Genomic DNA, 15,546 nt, shown 5'->3' with positions numbered 1-15,546 from the left:
AATGCTGGCCAGGGCGGCGGCGAACAGACACTAACCGCTATGAGTTGCAACCATAAGAGGCCAGGCAATCAAAGTAGTAGGTTATAGGACGACGTCAGACGAGTGTAGATACCCATTGACAGTAACTCTCATAAGCGGTGCAGCGCTAGGAATGGCTGACTCAGTGGGTGTGGCGAACTCGACTCGAGTTAATACCAAATGACCTGGGTACGTAGGTAGCTCGCCGCTCCGAGCCCGGGGCGCAAACACGTCAAACCAACACACACATAATACTACAGCAGAGTAGTGGCTGCCCGCCTAACGGACAGCCTTCCATCTACGTAATCCGGTCTTCGGTACTTAATGGTACACATACCGTATACATTGGCGCTCTTTCTCGCCCGTACATTTATGGCTACAACTTATCTTCTACTAAGGCGGCCACATCCAATGTCAGTATGTCGGAAACCATGATGATTCCGTGTAGGTTATGAAGTCGACAGTGCAATGATGCGTGCTCCGTTGCCTCGGCTAGTCTTGGTTAGACGGGCGGGTAGTGCCAGGTAACAATTGCGAGAAATTGCGAGAAATTGAGGATTCTCAGAGGGACTCTCCAATCTCGGGGATACTTCTTGGTACGGTTATGCCCAGGCGTTGAAGATAGGTACCTGAACAGACGAAGCACATGCAGGTCATGCTATAATCAAAAAGGAGTTCAGTGCCCCCATCCAGCATTACTACGGCGCACGAGCAAGCTCCTCCAATAGGCGTATTCGACTGATGATGTGCTCCAACCGCGCGGTGAGTCTAGATTCTCCTTGCTCCCAAGGCTCAGAAGGTTGCGTATCCTTTTCAATCTTTCTATGGTACTGTAGAAACTTCTCAGCAGTCGACAGAATCGGGGCTAGACCATCTCCGGCCAAGGAACCTTTCACAGCCAGACGAGCTTGCTTGTCTAAACAGACAGTGAGCAGAAGGATAGACAGGTAGCCTGCCACAACATTGTCATGCACTTCGGGCATGGAGTGAGCCTAAGTAAAAGTCAGAAAAGATTAATCGACCCATCAGAATGCAGGTTACCTGGTCTATACAAGGGACCCTAACGGAGAACTGCTGCAGAAGCTGGTCAAAGAAAGAGACCGTATGACTACTGGATTGCATAAGTATAGCTCTCGACCGCTCAGCGTTTTCCGTCAAATTTATGAGGGTGCCCAGCGCCAATACAACTCCATCCAATGTGCTGCTCTCGTCGCCACGCATATCTCTAGACAGTTCGCAGGATTCGCGAATTGCGACCTTGGCGATTTCGGAAACGAGAGCTGGAATTGCGAAACTTTCACAAAGTGTCGGCTCTTTATTGGTAAGATTCAATATCATTCGAATGTAGGACAATGATATATGACGTTGTGAATCGCGACGACCCAGGGTTAGAAGACTGTGGAGCCGGGAAAGGCGTCGAAAACACTGAATATGATCGTTATTGAATGATTCTGATATTACTGAATAATTCTCGAAAACCGCAAATTCCAAATCCAGAAGCTGAAACTGGCTCTCCGATTGTGAACCATATAAGTCACTGGAAGCAATCATTGTCATCATATTGACTAGCTTTTTCAGCAACGACATAGGCACAAGCCGGATAGTATGGCCGCTCTCTCGAAGGACTATCAAGGAAGACTTCATGCACTCAAGTGCCATCAACCGGGGCGACAAGCATGCCGACGTGGAGCAAATGGCGGTCGGCAGATGAGCGCGAATAGCCCTTATGGATGCTTGTGCTGTCTTTGAGAGAGCCATCGACGGTTCTCGCGCCAAGACGAGGAGGTCATCCTCTATGTCCAGTAGTAAGGGGGCCAGTTCGAGAATCCTTGGCCAAGAGGACTCGAAGAACGGTCGAGACGCATGGCCACCACTCAATATAAGCTTGTAAGCAGCGAGCGCAAGGAACGCGGATGTTATATCCAGGCTGCTGGACGTGCAGTCCACCAGACGTTCGTCAAAGCCCTGCTCAGAAAAGCGATGCGCAAACTGAGGATTCATAAGTTTGCCGCACAACTCGGCGAGGCCACAACACCTCCCAGATCGTGAACTATCTGGATTTTCGAGATCTTCGAACATCGAGTCGATGACTTCGCGGAATCGAGCATTGTCACCGGCCTGCCGAAGCTCGTGGATGCTACGAACAGGCTTGATCTCATGAAGATCCTCCTCTTCAGATGGCATGTGCGAAGGAGCCGCAGTGTCAGGTGCCTTTTCAGTCCCAAGCCCAAGAGGCTTGCCTAGACCGTGCGGCTCGCAGCCGGTCACGCTAAGGGACTCATTCAGAAATGAACGCTGTCGCGAATAGGTAACTCCTGAGGATCGCAGCATGGAAGGTATAGGGGCGCAAGAGTCCCTCCGAAGGCGACCGTGAGTGCGCGTCCCGGACTCCGATTGATCTCGGGTATAATGCCGATGGGCCGAGGTTGAGTGCAGTCTATCGATGATAGTCCTGTTGGAGATGTGTGCTGACTCGATCATATCATCTGACGCTGGGGTACGAACATCTATACCATCTGTTGTGCCTAATGAGTCGATCAGTCTTCGCCGCGTAGATAGCAGATCATCTTTTCTAGATGCGCTAGCCGGGTCCTCTCTAAGTCTAGAAGACGGCTGATTGGCTAATCTGGTCTCAGACGAGTTATCTGAGCATGGTGATCGATGACTATGATTGCGTTCCTGGTCGCTAGCATGATGAAAGATCCGTGGGAGAACAGCTTTGTTGTCGCCCGCGCCGGCCTCTGAGCTATCAAGCTCAAATGCATGCGGATTCATCTGAGTTGGTGTGTGGTCCCTGGAGGCTATTCCGTGCGATACCTTCCTGCGCTTTCGTTGCATGCTGCTGCGCTCATCTTCCTCTTGACTCGAGGGCGGGCCGGCTAGGATCGTCATAAGTATGTAGACCAAGATGGATAAGTGTTATCACGGACTCACGTAAGGTTTTTGGCAGGCGGAAAGGCTGAAGCGGTCGAGCAGAAGATTTTGGCGAAGAGCATGCTGCCCTCATGGATTTGTCAACTGACGAAGGAGAGGTCAATACCCTCGACCCAGGCGCATGAGCCTCGATCCTAGTCAAGGGCGATTTGCCATACGTCACCGGCCGTTTTCGATTTTGAGGCATGCTGCGGTAATCTGTGGTCCTAAAGTAGATACGAGGTGACGAATCCCGGCTCGTATGGCTTCAGCATTTCGAAATCTCTTTTGCGGTATTTCAAGGTCAAGAATCCACGGATCTGATGCTGGAATAAGGTCCCGTACATTGGTACCTAGAACTGCGAGTGATTTAGGATGATGACTAATCTTCTTGCATCCCGATCAGCCTCTCTGCTCATCAGAGGATCGAGAGCACGTACAGGATATACATAATGCTCTCTATGTCAGTAGTACTTTCTGGACTCGCGATGGAAACGACGCACCTAGAAATCTTCGTAACCGGCCCAGCCCTAATACCGATGGGTTACTTCAGCATATATAGATGCAAGTTCTATCATGCCAGGGCTCAAGTGGTATTTTCAATTGCTACTTCCGTCCATTAGATACCCTGTCGTGAGGGGACTATAGGAAACCATATAAGTACTTTGCCACGTACGGAGTATTTCGAACACTGACCGTTGGTCCTGCATTTGAGGTACCGCAACTGCTATAGATCAAAATATCCGGCTGCTCAATTTTCCTTATCTCCGCGTGGAAAAGTTCACACAAACCCCACTTGAGTAGACTGATAAGTACTACCATTAACGGAAAGATCGGCACAGGGCAGCTTGACACTTCAGGTGACAGGTTGGCTTGGTGTTGTATGTATCTTATCTTGGGTCTTTTCTGCTACGAAGCTTACCCATATTCAACAAGGGGTCCGGGAGACCTCGCCAGTCACGCCGCGCTCAGTTACTCATCTGGGAGAACAGCATATATAGCAGACATCTTCAGTTCATAACAGTTTGCGCCCGCACTTTCTTCTTACGAGCCTGTTGCAATCATACTGAATTTCCATATGCACCTGGCAATCTCCTCTACCCACAATGAGTGAAACGACGGAACATATCCCTTCGCCAGCTCAAGGGGTCGGCCCAGTCTACCGATCAGACAGAGAAAAGCCCACTGCAACAGTCTCCAAGAGCATTTCTTATGAAAATGTCCATGTTTTGCCCCAAACGCCTCAGTTGATAGCACTTTTAACGTACGTCAAGAGTTTTTGAGCTTATCCACACGACCCGATGTCGTCTATGATTTACCTAGACGCCTCTACTAACAATTCTGCAGTATGATTAGAGATCAAAACACCACACGCGCTGATTTCATCTTTTACTCAAACCGGATAATTCGCCTCTTGGTAGAGGAGGGCCTGAACCATCTTCCAGTTGTTGAACATTCCGTTACAACACCCGTGGGTCGCTCATACCTGGGCGTCAGGTTTGAGGGCAAAATATGCGGTGTCTCAATCATGCGAGCAGGCGAAGCTATGGAGCAAGGGCTGAGAGATTGTTGTCGATCTGTGCGCATCGGCAAGATACTCATACAAAGGGATGAGGAGACATGCATGCCGAAGCTTTTTTACGAAAAGTTACCGACTGATATCTCTAATCGATGGGTCCTTCTTCTTGACCCCATGTTTGCAACAGGTAGGTGCAGATATTATCGCGGTGCGCCATGTATTGCAACTGATTTGAACCAGGGGGGTCGGCAACTCTTGCTGTCGAGATTCTGAAAGCCAAGGGTGTCCCTGAGGAACGTATTCTTTTCCTCAATCTCATTGCAAGTCCTTCGGGCGTTGCAGATTTTGCTGAGCGCTTTCCTAAGCTCAGGGTTGTAACCGCTTTTATCGACCAAGGTTTAGATGAAAAGAAGTAAGACCCTTTTCAGTGGCGCAGAGCAGGCAGACTAATGTATATTGCAGATATATAATACCAGGTCTCGGCGACTTTGGTGACCGTTACTATACCCTCTAGCATACAGTTCTGAGCATTCAAGGTCCTTTCGAGAAGCACACATGGACTCAGTTACGCACGCGATGGTGATACCGAGGGAAAGGGCCATCACGCCCCTGAGGATTTATATGATAAAAAAAAAGACGGTCGAGTCCTGAAAATTATGATAGATGAAATGGAAATTGTTGAAATGTTCATGTTGGATATCAATCTTCTCCGGCATAATCCACTAATCCTCATCGATCTGGCCGACCTGCTCTGTGGCATTGACTCTCCTACCGTCTGAGGTATAAGGGCTGTTGTTTGAGCGCATCGCAAAATCATTATTGTCTCCGTATTTGTTTGCGGTATCCTTGGCGACTGCATCACAAGCATCAACCCAGTCTGAGTATACGTCAACGGCGGCCGAAAGGTCTGTCAAACCACGATTGTGAATATTAGTTACACTGTAGGAAAATCCAAGAGCTTACAATTAATCCCCGTCTGAAACCTCTGCCCGCACACCTTGCAAGACAAATGGCCCAGTCCTAATTTTTTATCCAGCTTCACCACGATTGAATTTTCGTGGTTACAAAAGAGGCACGCAAACGTGCTAGGAAGTGGCTCTTTCTAGGCTCTGAGATTAGCTGAGGTGCCGAACCGAGTGAAATGGTCAAGCTTATTTGTTCTATACCTTTCTGGGCTGCTGGGGCTGGCGGCTTGACTTCTTGCGTTTACCCTATGGAATCGTATCAAGTTAGAGCCAGGCTAATCCCCCTCGGATCGCGCTAGCACATTGAAGAAAACATACCATTCTTAGATGTGTGAACGGAAATGACTATCTTGAGGCAATTGAAATGTGGTCAAAGTTCCTGGGAAATTGAAGCTTAGTGGTGAGGTGATGATGCAAATGATGCAAATGCCGCATTGAGGACGGGCAGCGCTTGTCCATTACGTGGAAGACTCGACCAACCACATCCAGACCTCTTGAAAGCCTCAGGCATGCCTCACTCATCTGTACTAGTACTCTACGATGCCCATGGAGGTCGGGTACTAGTCTCTTCGCTGTATCTACTGTCATTGGACACTACTCAGAGTAAATCGCAAGACACTGAGAGCAGAGCCTCGGCCCCACTATCGTTTTGATAAGAGCAGACAACCTCCAGGCTCACATCGACTAGTTAGTTGTAGTTTGGTCTAGATACTACTAAAGCGAGTTGTAGGCGTCTGGCTTATACTCTGTCACGGACTTTCTTATGTACAGCATTCATTGTCTAGTCAGCCGGCTGGCTATTCAAATGTTGCTGACTATTTGTTTTGGAATGTAACTAGTCCAGAGTCTCCAGACAAGCTTCAGATGGAAGTACTCTACACTACACCGCACATAGTAAGAACATCAGCTAACAACTGAGTGTTGAGGGTATCCTGGGTTTAGATTGCCCCTCATACTAACATCTAATACAGACATGATGTAGGAAGTCCATAGGGAAACCAATACTGTGCATTGAATGCCGGGTATGAGCGCTGGCCAAGAGGTGACAGTGGACGCCGCGAAGCCATTTGGGGGCGATGTTATTTGCTCGGTCAGCTCTGGTGCCAACCATCAAGGCTGGGTGCGGAGAAGCACGTGTGTACTTGAAGGACCAATTAAATGTCTTCATGTTTGTGGGTAGCATATTACGTAAGAATAGCATAGGGCCAGCCTCTCGCTTAACGGAACTTTTCTGTGGGATTTCGTTCACAACTTCTTGTCCGACGAAACCGCGGCAAGCAGCACGAATCGACCCGACCACTTCCACCAGATCCCGTGGTGTGAACCTCTGATCTGTCTTGGACGATTGACAGATAGGACCGAGTCGCAATTATGGCTGTTGGAAAGTACGACATGAGGAGCCCCGAATCGTCACCAGGGTTAAGATGAGCCCGTTGCTAATGAGCGACTAGGAACAAGCGCTTGTCCAAGGGCAAGAAGGGTATCAAGAAGAGGACTGTTGACCCTTTCACCAGAAAGGATGAGTACTCTGTGAAGGTAGGCGATTCAGCTTCAACCCGTGCTGAATGTTGCTAATCAGGAATAGGCTCCTTCCACCTTCCAGATCAGAGAGTGAGTCAAGATGCCGTTGATAAGGCTAATTTATATTTCGCTATTGGGCAGGTGAACTAACTGGAACCCATGAAGCGTCGGAAAAACTCTCGTCAACCGCACCAGCGGTCTCAAGAACGCGAACGATTCGCTGAAGGGCCGCATCTTCGAAGTTTCCCTCGCCGACCTTCAGAACGACGAAGATCACGCCTTCCGCAAGGTTAAGCTACGTGTTGACGAGATCCAAGGAAAGAACTGTCTCACGAACTTCCACGGTCTGGATTTCACCACCGACAAGCTGCGATCCCTTGTCCGCAAATGGCAGTCACTCATCGAGGCCAATGTGACTGTGAAGACAACTGATGACTATCTCCTTCGCCTGTTCGCTATTGCCTTTACCAAGAGACGCCCCAACCAGATCAAGAAAACCACATATGCTCGTTCGTCTCAGATCCGCGCTATCCGCAAGAAGATGACCGAAATCATGCAACGGGAGGCGTCCAGCTGCTCTCTCGCACAACTCACAACAAAGCTGATTCCCGAGGTCATCGGCCGTGAGATTGAGAAGGCAACTCAGGGAATCTATCCCCTCCAGCATGTCAGTATTGCTCTGGATTCTCGTGAACATGAAGACTAATGGCTATACAGGTCCACATCCGCAAGGTTAAGCTCCTCAAGTCCCCCAAGTTCGATCTTGGTGCACTGCTTAACCTGCATGGCGAGTCAACGACTGATGACAAGGGTCAGAAGGTGGAGAGAGAGTTCAAGGAGCAGGTTCTGGAGAGTGTTTGAAGTCCGAAAATCTTCGAGCCCAGTGGTGGTTGTTCTCATGTACAGCCTTAGGCATATGCTAGATTGTTACGGTGTGAAAATGAACAAAAATCGGGATATTGCTGTAACGCCCAATGGTGTCTTTTAATTCCGTGACTCGTTAAGGGACTATGACTCTATCTCCATTAGAGGTGGGGCTTGATAATCACGCTTTGTTTAACTGATACAGCTGTGTTTAGACAGTACTTGCATCTTACGGTGCACTATCTCATGCTTATTATACTGTCAAGCTTGCTCTACAGCTTCAATAAATAGTGAATTAGTACATATTACCGGGTACAATAAATCTCGGTATCTATATACAATGTAGGGAGCTATACCTATGTCTTGATTTAGCTGTTGACTGGGCCATGGCTATGCTGGGAACGGGGGCCCGAGGATAACTAATATTCCACCCGTCGGAAGGCTATATAAACCTCTTCAATTACTCTTAGAACTGTAGATACTATATACCTACTAATATTATTGCTATCGATCATTCTGCCGAGTGCTTAATTATATTTTAGTAAGCCCCCGTCCCGCTTCGCGGTTAATTTCGTCATTCAACCTGTTTCTTAAGAAGCTCGAAGATACTAATAATAATAATAATTTGACTACTTTATTATTATTACTTAACATAGTAGCATGTCCTAGGTAACCTCTAGGTATTACTTTATTCAAAAACTCCTATATTACTCAGTATTACTAAATTAATACTAATTACTATAGTATTCCCTAGATTATTTATATTACACGCCGTAGGCGGTTCATTGATTCTGAAGAGGAAGTTGTTGATTCAACTAAGTCGTCCGTCGAACAAGTAGAAGTCCGAGCCGTATGACTAAGATATGACTAATACTGTAAGGGGACGTAAATAGATGGATCTTCCTATCTAAACGTGCCGTATGTACAAGAAGGAATCGCTGAAGAAGAGAACAGATCAGGAGGGGCAGACAGAAGGTAGAGGGGCAGGGACCACGTGACCACAGCCGCGTAAGCTACGCGGTGCATGTTATTGGATCAACCCATAACAAATACATCTCTTCAGAGGCCTGCGTACAACACGTTGAGACACGTTTTTATATCAAGACTTCACTATACAGTTTAACGCAGACGAAGTACTAAAATATACTATGATATAAATAAAGATTATTTATAACTGTAAGTATAGATTAGTTAAATTTAATATTAGTAACCAAGTTTATCTATACCTATATTATAGCTATTATTAAATAATTCCGCCTGGCCTTTTCCTTAAATTCTCGAAGTAATATACTAGACCCTTTCTTGTTATTAAGAGAATTAATTATTTAGTATACTAACTAGGTAAACTACCTTTTATATAGTAAATTTATCTAATTATCTCAGTTACTTAACTTAAACTTATTTTATTAAATAATTCTAATCCTTATAGATATAATTATATTAAACCTGAATATATTATTAAATACTATCTTAATAAAGATAATAGATAGGAGGTTAACTAGCTTCTTAATTATTATACTTAATACTATAATTAAACCTAAAAACTTATTCTTGAGTATCTAGTTTGCTGGTATAGATATTTAACTAATAATAATAAATAGGTTTATATTAATAATCTAGCTAGATCTAAAAAGTTAATAAAGGAATATAATAAAGTATATCTATTTAACAAGGATAAGAATAATTAAATACTTTCTTATTAAGGTTTAACAAGGATATTAATATCTTATCTTTACCCCTATTTATTGCACGCATGGCCTGATATCAAGGTATTGTTGCTATTAAGGTGCGTTACTAGTGATTACTTATATCTTAGTTAGCGATCCTGCTTCTTCTGTGGGTCCGTCCCCTTCGAGATAGAATAACAACATCTATCTCATGAAATCAAACCATACGTCTAACAGATAGGAATATAACAAGTTTAATTTAATTTTATAAAGGTAGAACTAATTATTTTAAATAATTATAATTATATTTAATATAAAATATTATAGTACCATGCCCTTCTTTAGATATATTAAGGTTAATATAAAGGTTTCAAAATAAATTAAAATAAGGAGAGCAGGGAACTAAAAACTCTTTAAATTTAGTTAAATATATTTTATTCTACAGGGGTAGGATTATTAAACAGGGTATTTAGTATATAATCTTATCTAGTATAACCTTTTATAGGAATATTCTAAAGTAAAGCTATTTTTTATTACTCTAATAATTTAATATATTTAGTATAGTTCTTAATATAACACCTAAACTATCTTATTAAGCTAAGATAGATCTTAAGCTATTAAAAATTATTCAAGAATTTAAGCTTTTAGATAATAGCAAGTTTCTTGTCTAATATACTTAAACTAAGTATATCTACTTGCTAGCCAAGAAACTAAATACTAGGGAAGCTAATAAAGGCTTAGGTTTAAGCTTAATATTAAGTTTTTCCAGGCAGGTAAATATAAGTCCAAGGTAATAAAAATATTTAATAAAGTTTTTAAAAATAATAACTATATTATTAATATAGGCCCTATAGAATCCGCGAAACTTATATAAGTATAGGTCTACTTATTATTAGATATAAGGGATATTATTAATATAACCTATAATAATAATATTAAATAGTTCCTGACCTTGGTAAGTAACTATAGCTAAATATTTTTAGTAATTATACTGAACAGGCTATTAGTAAAAAAAATTATAAATATTAATAACTAGAATAAACTTGTAATCTTGTACTATGTTAATAATATTTAATTAAGTATTAGGTATAAGTCTAGTATAATTTCCTAATTTAATTTATAAATATTTATAATTATTTAGCCCTTTTCTCCTTTTTTATATAATAAAGACTAGGTAGCTAGAAAAGGTATAACTAGTTACTAGTAATATCTTGTTTTATTATTAAAATAGGTTAAATATATTATTAATATATTTTTTAGACTTTAGATTTATATAATATATTCTAGATTTTAGAAAATAGTTTTCCTAGTTATCCTTGAGTAAGATTTTTATCTAATTATATTTTAAAATATTAATAATATTAATATTCTCAGGACTTCCCTATATATTAAAATAATTAATAAGTTAATAGAATTAATTAATAATATATTAGTCCTTACTATATATTATATAGCTATTTAATAGAGTAATAGTATTCTAAAAATTATCTTCATGAAAGAAATCTAGTACTCTAGGTTTAATATTATATTTAATAATAATTTTACTTACCTGGATAAATAAGTCTTTAACAAAGTAGTAGTATATTTCTTTTAAAATAAGTTCAATAAGAGTTTTATAGATATATTTATAAGCTAGGGCCTTGATTTTAGGATTAACTTAGTATATTACAATATAATTTAAGTTAGAGATAGTTCCCAGGCAGTAATAGTATATAATAATAATAGGATAATTAGATTTTTTAACTACTTTAATAAAATAGAATTTATACTTAACTAGGTAAATATAAAAAATAAAATAATTTAGTAATAAAAACCCTAGTAACTAATATAATAATTTAAAAGTAAAATCTTTATTTTCAGGCAATATAGTATATAGCTTTACAGGAATATAAATCTTTCAAATATAATAGAATAATAATTTATTTCTCGGTAATAATAAGAGCCTTGGTAATTTAATAAATATATTTTTATACTAAATTAGGAATTAGAGATTACTGCATAAAGTAATAATAATATATATTATTTTAAAATCTAAAGTAAGACCTTTTTATTTAATAATTTTAATATTAACGAGTAACTTAGCCTCAAGGTTATTAACAAAGTAAATTTAAACTTATAATTTAATAAACCTATATCTATCAGGGAATTTACCTGGTATAAGAAATAAAAATAATATAATAATTTTTATTTTTTTAACTGATTTAATACCCTTAACTATAATTTAAGTATTAATTATTTAAATCTTGATATCAGGGATCTTCCTAGCTAGTATAGAATTAATAATAAACTAGGAATATCCTGTATTAATATAAATATTATAAAAGTTTTTAGTAGTATTTAGGCTAATTCTTATAATAATATTTTAGTATGTTTAGAATAACTTATATAGTATATATTTATTTTTTTAGTATTAGTCTAATTCTATAATCTTAGTAGCATGGGCCTGAATAATAGGCACTATATCAGGCTTTGCTAATTTTATATAAAGAAGATACTAGTATAATATATTATTTAATTTAGAGTACTTATAGTAATTACTATATATAGTAATAATAGGCTTCTCAGATTAATTAAATACTAAAGTATTGAATATATTAATATAGTAAGTTGTTGCACGCATGGCCTGATATCAAGGTGTTGTCGCCATTAAGGTGCGTTACCAGTGATTACTCATACTTTAGTCAGCAAACCTGCTTCTTCTGTGGGTCTGTCCCCTTCGAGATAAAAACAACATCTATCTCATGAAATCAAACCATACGTTTAACAATAAGTATTCTACTAAGCTTTAATATTATTAAATAGGGCTTTAGGGGCAGGTTTATTTTTATTTAATAAATAAAAAAAATTTATAATGATAATTTAATATAATTACTTATAGGATTATAGGGATTAACTTAATATATATTTTTATTATATAGATATCACGATCTTCTAAAAATAAAGGCATGTTTATTAATTTAGATAAAGTAAAAGCTTTAGAAAAGTTTTTAGTAATATAAATTTAGGATTAATTAATAAAACTATAAAACTAGTAAAGTTATTATAATTTAATAAACTCTACTAGCTATATTACTAGTTTTATAGCTAGTAATTACTATTATTATAGAAGCCCTTATAATTTCAGGAATTATTATAACCTCTAAAATTACTATGTGGGAAGCAGTTCACTGATGTGTCATGAAGTAGTTGTTGATGAAAGCTAGCTCGAAGCCGTGACGGCTAGAACAACCGATGCGGCTGACTAAAACATGACTTAGCCTGTTGAACAAGAAGAAAGATCAATAGGTATATAATAATAGGGTTAATAGAAGAACTCCCATGTCCTTGTATAGTAAAATAAATATAATTATTAATCATGAAATAATATAATAGCAACAAGATAAGAGTAAGCTATAAGTTAACTATAATTATATTTTATAGAGTAGTAAAGGAAGCCCATGTTTCTTGTTTTATTTAATAACTTGATCCTAGTATACTTTATTATAGGCTTTAACAAGGTCTTCAAAGCCTGAGTTAATAGTATAAACCTACTTGTTATTATTAACTAAATACCCTTGCTATCTAACAAGATACTCCACGAAAGGAGTATAAGATTAACTAATTAACTAAATATAATATCCTAGTAGTTATTTATCTTCCTAATAATTGTTATTATCAGGGAATACCTTATTAATAATAACAGGAGGTTTAGGATAATTATATTTATAAAGGTCCTTGTTAGTAAGTATAGGTTTAAGCTAATTAATTAATATAATTAAGTAGATCTTTTAATTTAATAGCAAGCCTGATAGCTAATAGGCTAAATAGCTAACTTACTTAGTAATTCTAAACAGGCTAGTATACTATTTCATGAACTTAATAGGGATATTTAGTATTAGTAATTAATAATCTTTATAAAATTATAGGTATATATTCTGACCTTTATTAAATTTAATAAAATAATATTTAGTATTATAGCTTGATTTTATTTAAATAGATATATAATTAATTACTTCTTCTATATTAATATATATACCGAAGTCCTATTTAGCAAAGATATTCCTTAAAATATTCCACGGGGTATATAGATTGATACTAAATAATAGATAATAAAGGGTATTTATAGTAACTAAACTCTTTAACCTATTTAATATAGAGATAATTATAAATAAACAAGTAAGTTAATATATATTCTAGGTAGTAATATACTAGATTATAATCTTAATTATTTAAATAAACCTCTTGGTCTGGCTATTAGTCTATAGATATAATATAGTAAAAAAGTACTAATTAATATATAATACTTTACTAAAAATTCCTTTCTAAACCCCGGAAATAAAACAAGAATCTTGATTTAATATAAAATATCTTGGCAAGCCTTAATTATACTTCTGAAAATACTTAATAAAAGTAATTCCCTATTTAAAAGTAGTTTATTTTAAATAGCCGGGAATAAGCCTAGTTTATTTTATAAATTTATTAATAATAACAAGGAGTTAGTTAAACCCCTCAGGTAATTTATTAACTTAATTATCTAGATTAAAGCTATTAAAAGATAGGATAGTAATAAAATTAAGCATGATTATATTAAAAGGAACTAGTAGTAACAGAATTAGCTATAATAATCTATAAAAGAAATATTATTATAGAATATTTTCAAGACAAGCAGGGTACTTAGTAATATAGTTATATAAATATTTATAAAATTAATATAATATAAGGCTATAAAGGGTATCAAGATATTAATCAGGCCCTTGGTAGCTATATAATATATATATAAAATAAAAAATTTCTTCTTTTATACTTTATAAAATATAGAGCTATAAGTCTTTAATAATAATTAACTTATTTTATTTTTTCATAGTAAATTATTTAATTATATAGAGTAACCTATTATTTAACTAGTAGAAGAGTTTTATTAAAATATCTTTTTTTAGTATATTAATAATTACTTTTACTTATAAATCAGATGGATAGGCTTCTTAAATCTAGTATTTAAAATATTTAAATAGCTATAACTTTATAATAGGTAAAGTATTTATAACAGGGATAGTATCTATTATTAATCTATTAAGATTAAGGGTTCTTTATATAGTTAAACTACTAATTCAAGGAAAATATAATAATATATTAAGGATAATATTTACCTAGCCAGGCTTATAAAAAACTAATAATTAAAATTATTAAATATATTAATTTATATAAACTAACCTCAGGTTTAGGTTCTCAAGGGTAACTATATTTATTAATAATTATTTTAATATTTTAATAGTCAAGGTATAATTAGTATATATTATAATATTTTTTATAGACTTAATTAAATATTAAACCTTTTAAAATATTTATACCAAGCAAGATATTTCTAATTTAATAGGCTAGTATAACTATTTAGCTTTTATAAGGCTATAGCTAAGGAAAAGAACTAGTTTAACTTTTATTTATAGAGGTAATATAATAAAATCCTTATATTTAAAATTAAAGCTTAGATAATATATTATAATATTATAACCTTATTTTAAAATATTAAAGTCTAAATAAAGGTAAAGCTCTAGATTATAGTAAGTAAAAAATTAAAGTTATTTAAATTATTTTTATAAGTTATTAAATATAGCAAGCTTAGCAGGTATAAGATTATTTAATAGTATAACTTTTATAAAGTCTTAATAAATTTAGCCTTTCTTTAGAGCTCCTTTCAAAAGCTTTATCTTTTATTATTATAAAAGATTAATTTAAGTAGTAAAATATTTTATATAGTAATAAAACTAGCTAGTTAAACTAATATAGTATTCTAGGTCTTTTAAGGTTTTAAAGAATTTAAGAGCAAGGATTACTTCTAGCTTTTTAATAAATATTATAAGACCTAAAATATTAATATATTATCCTAGTAGCTAGATAGATAGGAACCTAATAAATACTTTTATTAATTTAAGTTTTATATTTATATCCTATAGCTATTTAAAAACTAGGGATAAGTATTTAAAATATTTTAATAGAGTCCTTGAGGTAATTATAATATTATTAATATAAATTTTAGTAAAAGCCTTGAAGTTATATAATAATAAACCTATTTACTATTAAATAAATAAGACTAAGTTAATAA

General features: G+C 36.6%; 4 protein-coding genes across 4 annotated transcripts; 2 read left to right on the top strand and 2 right to left on the bottom strand.

Annotated features, from left to right (window-relative positions):
- Positions 1 to 319: 319 nt before the first annotated feature.
- Positions 320 to 3,311, bottom strand: BDV17DRAFT_60342 (WAPL family protein). The gene is made up of 3 exons (XM_073764842.1): positions 2,953 to 3,311; positions 1,060 to 2,897; positions 320 to 1,010 (listed from the first exon to the last, which is right to left on the bottom strand). Exons 1-3 carry the CDS (start codon positions 3,137 to 3,139, stop codon positions 717 to 719), a joined length of 2,319 nt encoding a protein of 772 aa, XP_073616469.1. The 5' UTR covers positions 3,140 to 3,311; the 3' UTR covers positions 320 to 716.
- A 584-nt stretch (positions 3,312 to 3,895) lies between these two features.
- On the top strand, positions 3,896 to 5,008 carry BDV17DRAFT_60309 (uracil phosphoribosyltransferase). The gene is made up of 4 exons (XM_073764841.1): positions 3,896 to 4,195; positions 4,279 to 4,637; positions 4,691 to 4,862; positions 4,913 to 5,008. The coding sequence occupies exons 1-4, from the start codon at positions 4,038 to 4,040 to the stop codon at positions 4,962 to 4,964; spliced, it is 741 nt and encodes a 246-aa protein (XP_073616468.1). The 5' UTR covers positions 3,896 to 4,037; the 3' UTR covers positions 4,965 to 5,008.
- Positions 4,948 to 5,826, bottom strand: BDV17DRAFT_60206 (uncharacterized protein). Its single transcript, XM_073764840.1, has 4 exons — positions 5,734 to 5,826; positions 5,617 to 5,661; positions 5,414 to 5,552; positions 4,948 to 5,357 (listed from the first exon to the last, which is right to left on the bottom strand). The coding sequence occupies exons 1-4, from the start codon at positions 5,734 to 5,736 to the stop codon at positions 5,173 to 5,175; spliced, it is 372 nt and encodes a 123-aa protein (XP_073616467.1). The 5' UTR covers positions 5,737 to 5,826; the 3' UTR covers positions 4,948 to 5,172.
- Positions 5,827 to 6,682: 856 nt separating this feature from the next.
- On the top strand, positions 6,683 to 8,342 carry rps1 (40S ribosomal protein eS1). Its single transcript, XM_073757651.1, has 5 exons — positions 6,683 to 6,800; positions 6,867 to 6,951; positions 7,001 to 7,026; positions 7,102 to 7,603; positions 7,654 to 8,342. The coding sequence occupies exons 1-5, from the start codon at positions 6,787 to 6,789 to the stop codon at positions 7,795 to 7,797; spliced, it is 771 nt and encodes a 256-aa protein (XP_073616466.1). The 5' UTR covers positions 6,683 to 6,786; the 3' UTR covers positions 7,798 to 8,342.
- Positions 8,343 to 15,546: the final 7,204 nt, after the last annotated feature.

The sequence above is a fragment of the Aspergillus undulatus genome (assembly GCF_047715775.1).
Source record: "Aspergillus undulatus strain CBS 261.88 unplaced genomic scaffold BDV17scaffold_19, whole genome shotgun sequence".
Classification (NCBI taxonomy): domain Eukaryota; kingdom Fungi; phylum Ascomycota; class Eurotiomycetes; order Eurotiales; family Aspergillaceae; genus Aspergillus; species Aspergillus undulatus.
This window is presented reverse-complemented; position numbering and strand designations above follow the sequence as displayed.